Genomic DNA, 7,200 nt, shown 5'->3' with positions numbered 1-7,200 from the left:
GGGGGGGGGGGGGGTCCCTGGGGGTCCCTGCTCCAGTCTCTTTCAATGGCCAGAGCTAGAAAATATGAGCTAGACACCTCATACCTACACCCATTATCTGTACTTCCATATCTTTGTATGTGTATGTGTGCATATGTATACAAACATACACACACACACATATATACACACATATGCATATACATGTATCATGAGTCCATACTGATACTGAGTCCATATTGATATCTACCCGGCACCAGGGTTCATTCTAGCCATCCCCTTTTCAATGATTTTTTATTATATTATGTTAGTCACCATACAGTACATCCCCGGTTTCCGATGTAAGGCTTGATGATTCATTAGTTGTGTATAACACCCAGTGCACCATGCAATACGTGCCCTCCTTACTACCCATCACCGGTCTATCCCATTCCCCCACCCCACCCCCCTCTGAGGCTCTCAGTTTGTTTCTCATAGTCCATAGTCTCTCATGCTTCATTCCCCCTTCTGATTACCCCCCCTTTCTTTATCCCTTTCTTCCCCTACTGATCATCCTAGTTCTTATGTTCCATAGATGAGAGAAATCATATGATAGTTGTCCTTCTCTGCTTGACTTATTTCACTTAGCATTATCTCCGCCAGTGCCGTCCATTTTGCAGCAAATGTTGAGAATTCGTTCTTTCTGATAGCTGAGTAATATTCCATTGTATATATGGACCACAACTTCTTAATCCAGTCATCTGTTGAAGGGCATCTCGGCTCCTTCCACAATTTAGCTATTGTGGACAATGCTGCTATGAACATTGGGGTGCATATGGCCCTTCTCTTCATTACGTGTGTATCTTTGGGGTAAACACCCAGTAGTGCAATGGCTGGATCATAGGGTAGCTCAATTTTTAACTTTTTAAGGGACCTCCACACTGTTTTCCAGAGTGGCTGTACCAACTTGCATTCCCACCAACAATGTAGGAGGGATCCCCTTTCTCCACATCCTCTCCAACAATTGTTGTCTCTTGCCTTGTCTATTTTTGCCATTCTAACTGGCGTAAGGTGGTATCTCAGTGTGGTTTTGATTTGAATTTCCCTGATTAGCCATCCTCTTTTCATATTTGTAATATGAATTTCTTCTTTCTTCAGCAGTGAGAAATCTGGCTCTCATTACCTACATATTTACCTATTGTTCAACCTTAATATACAACTAAAGTAATGCTGGAGTTGATAAACCATATTCCTGGGAAAAACAACCAACTAGAACATAGTGTTTAAGTTCAGTTCCTTCTGTCATTTGCCTTGCAGTGTCCAATTAAACCACAGTCTTCCAAAGGTATTAGGTTGGCTTGTTTATTGCCCACACTCTTCAATGTGACTATAAGCTTCATCTATATAATAAGTAGACTGATTTGTCATAGACTGCATTCTAGCTTTCATCCTGTATCTGGGTTGATTTTTTTTTTAGAGTAAAATTCACTCTTTGTGGTATCTAGTTCTGTGCATTACGACAGATGCACAGCCATGGATCTTCTACCACAGAACCACAAAGAACAAGTCCACACCCCAAAAATTATCTTGTGCAGCCCCTTTGTAGTCAACTCCTACCCCACCCCCAACCTGTGACTACCACTGATCTCAATTCCTCCCTAGTTGGAAACATACAATAAATAGCCTTTTGGGTCTGACTTCTTTCATTAGCAAAAAGGATTTAGGATTCATTGGTTGTTGCATTAATCAATAGTTTATTCCTTTCATTACCGATAATAAAAGTAGTAAGATAACACTGATTCCTTTTTATGTACTATTCCATTATATGAGTATGCCTATTTTCTTCAAGCTGAGGCATTTTTAAACTAAAAAGAATTGATAAACATATTGGCCAGCCTCCCTGACCAGCATATGTCATGCTTCTGCAGCACACACTATTTTAGTTTTATCTCTTAGATCAGGAGTCAGCAAACATTTTCTGTAACGAGCCAGACAGTAAATATTTCAGGCTTTGCAAGTCACAGCTCTACTGCATATTCATTTTTTTACAATCTTTTAAAAACGCAAAAATCATTCTTAGCTTATGAGCCATAATGCAGGTATAGTTTGCTGACCTCTGTGTCTTAGAGAAACAACTATATTTACAAACATTCTAATAATGACTGTATTTCCCCTAGAGGGATGATGAAAAGTCCAAATGCCAAATAAAATGTGAAAAGGTGCTATAAATTCTAATTATTAAGAGGCATGACGAGAGTCAATCTGACTGAAAGAAGCAAACTTAAAAGAAAAGACTCATGGCAAGGTTTCTTTGGAGCAACTGCTATCAGGCAGAGTGAAATCTACTAAACGTTCTGGCACAATCTCTCATCTACGTATCAATGTTTGCTTACGGTAAAGACAATAACATCCATAGTGGAAAGTGCTATCGGCTGTGAGGTACCTGTGGGAGGAAGGTGCATGTCTCTGTGTGTGTCCTAACAGCACAGCTATCACAGAACACAATCCGCCAACAGCTGTTGGTTAAGTTCCATGGAACTCAGTAGTTATACTGTTACACAGTCATCCTCTGCTGAAACAATTTTAAAGAAAACTGGCAGGTATTTTTTAGTTAAAAACAATATGTAATATGTCCTAGACAAAAGCTGCCCAAATCTGTTCTGTGAATGTATTAAACATAATGCATATTTTTAATTATAAGGGCTAAACAAAATTATAAACAAACAATAAAATAACATAAACAATAAAATCCTAGACGATCCAACATACATCCTTTCCCTCCTTAGCTGCCCCAACCGCCGTGTCTTATAATCCTTGTAAGTATAAAAATCTGCTCACTCTGCTTTCTTCCTGTGGGATCTACCCCCTCTGCTGCCATGCCCTTCTCGACCACCCTGCTTTGGCTGGCTAACTTACATCTCTGGTCTCCCCTCCCCCAGGCCTCCTTCCCTATCGCCGGCACGCTGGCTCCCCCTGTCCCTGTACCATGGGCACATTATCACACTGCAACTGGAATCACCTGTTAACTGGTCTGCTTCTTCCATTAGGCTGTAGCATCTTAGCCTAATAGATCTTATTTGTATTTGGCATCCTTGGTGTGTAGCACATACTGGTCAGTTGAAAACTTGTTCTGCTTTATCTTTAAACATTTTACCCTGTGTTTAATCTGTGGGCAACCACAATTTATATGAAATAAATTCTCAGATAAAACCAGCCAGTATTTCGTTTTACAATAATAAGCAAATCATTTGACTAAAAGCAGCACTCCATGTTCCTTCCCATCAACTTCAGACATTTTAATGCCAAGTGACAAAATGCTGACAACGTTTTGAGTTTCCTTTAATGAAGAACATTCACATTCTCAAAATCAGCCAGCCAGAATTATGCTTTTTGTAGCTGAGACAGAAGATCCAACTGATAATTAGGTTATTCAGATTCCAGACTGGGATGAGCCACAAGTTCAAAGCCGCCCTTCTGACCTTTGGCAGAAAGAAGATAGGCAGACATAGCTTTCTGAAACTAACTGCATCTGACAAATATGAGCTGAAACACAGTTTTATTTATTATTTATTTCATGTGCTAAAACAAAGTACAAACTAATAGGCCCTCAGTTGATCCAAACTACACTGGCAAGGTAGGATTAAATTACCCTGGTGCACTAAATGCAGTTAAAAAAAAACAAAAGATAGATACCTGCTTTGCAGAGGCTGAATCTTAGGAGACTTGGGCAGCTTAGAAGCTTCAATCGCAAGAAGCTGGACAGCACAGTTGTCAGACGCAATGGCTAAGTAGTGGGACCCCTGGCAGAATGTAAGCGTCTTGACACGTCCTCCAATTCGGCTGTATGTAAGAGTAGATCTGCACAAAAGAAAACAGAACGCATTTCTGCAAGGGCCACAAGAGCATTATTATTGCTATTATTCAATAAATATCCACATGGCTGTTGAGCAACAAAATTACTACTTTGAGGTCTGTTTTACCTCCTTGCTCTCCTAACAAATCTTAGACTCCTGCTCAAAAGCATTGGCACAAAATCAACTTTTCATATTTTCAAATGGCCATCCCCACACACTTCTCTCCTGTCACAGAAGAACTGTCCATCCTTTCCAACTGGAGCTCCCATTCTTAATGCCCTCATCCAGCTTTCCTTTCACTCTTGCAATACCTTAAGCCCTTTTCTTACCTATTCTGCAATTCCTGGGATGCAGCCTGACGCAGCAGGAAAAGCACTGGCTTTGGAATGACTAGTTCCAGCACGGACCACCCATATGACCATGGTCAAGCCACTTACTCTGCTGTGTATCAGTTTATTCATCGACAAAACAGGACTGCCCTGACTTCTCTACTTGGAACACAGTGGAGCTCAAATAATAAGTAAATAATAAAACACTCATAAATGCAAAATATTTATTATAATATTCAGTCTTTCCCACACACATACTGACGTCTCAAGCTACTTCCCTTTCTCAAATTCACTGCCAAACTTCTTGAATAGATGAACTACACAGGGTGCCTCCCATGATCACCAATTCCCTTTCAATACCTTCAGTACCTCCTTCATAAGGTGCATACTCATCCTTCTACAGGGCCATACTTCTGAAAGATCACAAGCCCCTAATCACCAAATTTATTCATCTCCATCTTTTCTGTTTCATTTTATTATGCAAGCTAATACATACTATAAAAAATTATCAAAACTACAGAAAAGAATAGGGAAAAGTAAAAACATTTATAATTCTATCACCCAGAAACACTATTAACATTTTGTTATATATAACCTACCAAAGGGTTTTCTATGCATATTACAATATATTCATATTTGCTTTTTAAATAAATATGGAATGATATGTTGAATTTTTTTATTAATCATTATTCTCTAGTTTACTTTTTCTTAATCACAGCTTTGTTGGGACATGATACCATAAGGTATAATATTTTACAGTGTATAATTCCATGATTTTTAGTATGTTAACAGAATTTTGCGTAAATCATCAGTGTCTGATTCTATATTTTCATCATTCCTAAGAAACCCAAAAAGGAAACCTCACATCCATTAGCATTCACTCCTCTTTTTCCTCTCCTGCCAGCCCCCGGAAACAAATTTGCTTAAGTTTCTATGAATTTGCCCATTCTGGAGATTTCTTTGAACGCAGTCATATAATATGTTGCCTTTTGTATCTGGCTTCTTTCACTTAACAAAGTGTTTTCAAGGTTCATCCATTCCTTTTTACAGCCAAGTATTATTCCTTTCTGTGGAATACCACATTTTCTTTATCCATTCATCAGCTGATGAACATTTCTGCTGTTTCTGCCTTTTAGCTATTATGAATAATGCCGCTGTAAACGTTTGTGTGTAAGTCTTTGGACACACTTAAACATAGTGCCTCCAGGGACCCAACCAATATGGTAGATGAGTCAGGAGAAAAAGGAATACCAGTACCGCACAGTCTCTTGCATTTGTTTGCTCTCTCTCTCCCTCTACTATTGAGATATAATTTACCTATCATGAAATTCACTCTTTTAAAGAGACTGACAGTTGTAGTCACTAAGTTTTGTAACCATTACCATTATGTAATTCAAGAACCTTTATACCACCCCAAAAAGAAACCCTGTACCCGTCAGCAGTCACTCCCCAATCCTCCATTCCCCCAGCTCCTGCCAACTATGGATAGTCCTTGACTTACAATTTTTCAACTTCATGATAGTATAAAAGCAACAGCCATTCAGTTGAAACTGTACTTCAAACTTCGAATTTGATCTTTTCCTTGCTAGTGACACACCATACGATCTAGCTCACCAGCAGCAGGGAGCCACAGCTCCCAGGCAGCCACATGATCACAAGGGTAAAAAAACAACACACTTACAACCATTATGAACCCCTACAACTGTTCTTTCTTTTGGTATTCAATAAATTACATGAGATATTCAATGCTTTATTATAAAATGGGCTTTGTGTTAAATAATTTTGCCCAACTGTAGGCTAATGTAGGCTTAGCACATTGGCTAAGCTATGGTGTTTGGCAGGTTAGGTGTATTGAATGCATTTTGACTTGAGGTATTTTCAACTTACAGTGGTTTTATCATGACATAACCCCATCATAAATCAAGGAAGATCTGTACTAATCTACTTTCTCTGTCTCTGTGGATTTGCCTATTCCAGATATTTCATATAAAGGGAATCATACAATATGCTAGCTGATCTCTGAATCGGGCTTCTTTCACTTAGCATGTCTTCAAGGTTTATCCATGTTGTAGCATGTGTATTTCACTCTTTTTTGTGGCTAAATAATAACTCCATTGTATGGAGGATACACCACATTTTGTTTGTCCACTCAACAGCTTGCAGGCATTGTGGTTTCCACTCTTGGGCTATTATGAATAATGCTGCTGTGAACACGTGTGTACAGATTTTTGTGTGAACAAATGTCTTCAACTGTCTTGGGTTTATACCTACGAGTGGAATCGAGGGGTCATTATTAGGTAACTCTGTGTTTAGCATTTGAGAAACTGCCAAAACTATTTTCCACAGTTACTGCACCATTTTACATTCCTACCAGCAACGTATAAAGGTACCAGTTTCTCCACATTCTCTCCAGCACTTGTTATTGTCTTTTTGATAACAGCCATTCTAGTCGGTGTGAAATGTTACCTCACTACAGTTTTATTTGCATTTCCCTAGTGACTAATCATGTGGGACAGCTTTCTGTATGTTTCCTGGTCCTCTGTGGAGAAACATCTATTTGAATCCACTATTTTTTAATTGTCCTCTTATTGTTGAGTTGAAAAAGCATATATACATATTCTGTATATTTATATTTACAAGTATTTCTCTTGTTCTGGGGGTTGTCCTTTCACTTTTTTGACAGTGTCCTTTGAAGCATAAATGTCTGTAGTTTTGATGAAGTCTCACTTATCTATTTTTTTTCTTTTGTCACATGTGCTCTTGAGGTTATATTTCAGAAACTCTTGCCATAAAGCAAATCTGGAAGTGTGAGTTCTCCATCTTTGTTCTTCCAAGAGTACTTTGGCTATTTAAGTCATTTGCATTTCTTTATGAATTTTAGAATCAGGGCGTCAATTTCTGCAGAAAGGCTGGTAATTTCATAGGGATTGCATTGAATGGGTACATCCATTTGGGGAGGACTGCTATCTTAACAATGTTAAGTATTCCATTAAATGAACACAGCATGAACGTAAGATGTATTTCCATTTATTGAGATCTACAATTTCTTTCAATGATGT

General features: G+C 38.6%; 1 protein-coding gene across 2 annotated transcripts in view; it reads right to left on the bottom strand.

Annotated features, from left to right (window-relative positions):
- PIK3R4 (phosphoinositide-3-kinase regulatory subunit 4) overlaps positions 1-7,200 on the bottom strand; it is a 76,012-nt gene that overhangs the window by 9,390 nt on the left and 59,422 nt on the right. For both annotated transcript variants that reach the window (XM_008708795.2, XM_040636824.1), the window contains exon 14: positions 3,652-3,816. In XM_008708795.2, coding sequence (XP_008707017.1) covers positions 3,652-3,816 — 165 coding nt within the window. The remainder of the gene's footprint in view (positions 1-3,651; positions 3,817-7,200) is intronic.

Source organism: Ursus maritimus, unplaced genomic scaffold (assembly GCF_017311325.1).
Source record: "Ursus maritimus isolate PB19 unplaced genomic scaffold, ASM1731132v1 scaffold_20, whole genome shotgun sequence".
Classification (NCBI taxonomy): domain Eukaryota; kingdom Metazoa; phylum Chordata; class Mammalia; order Carnivora; family Ursidae; genus Ursus; species Ursus maritimus.
This window is presented reverse-complemented; position numbering and strand designations above follow the sequence as displayed.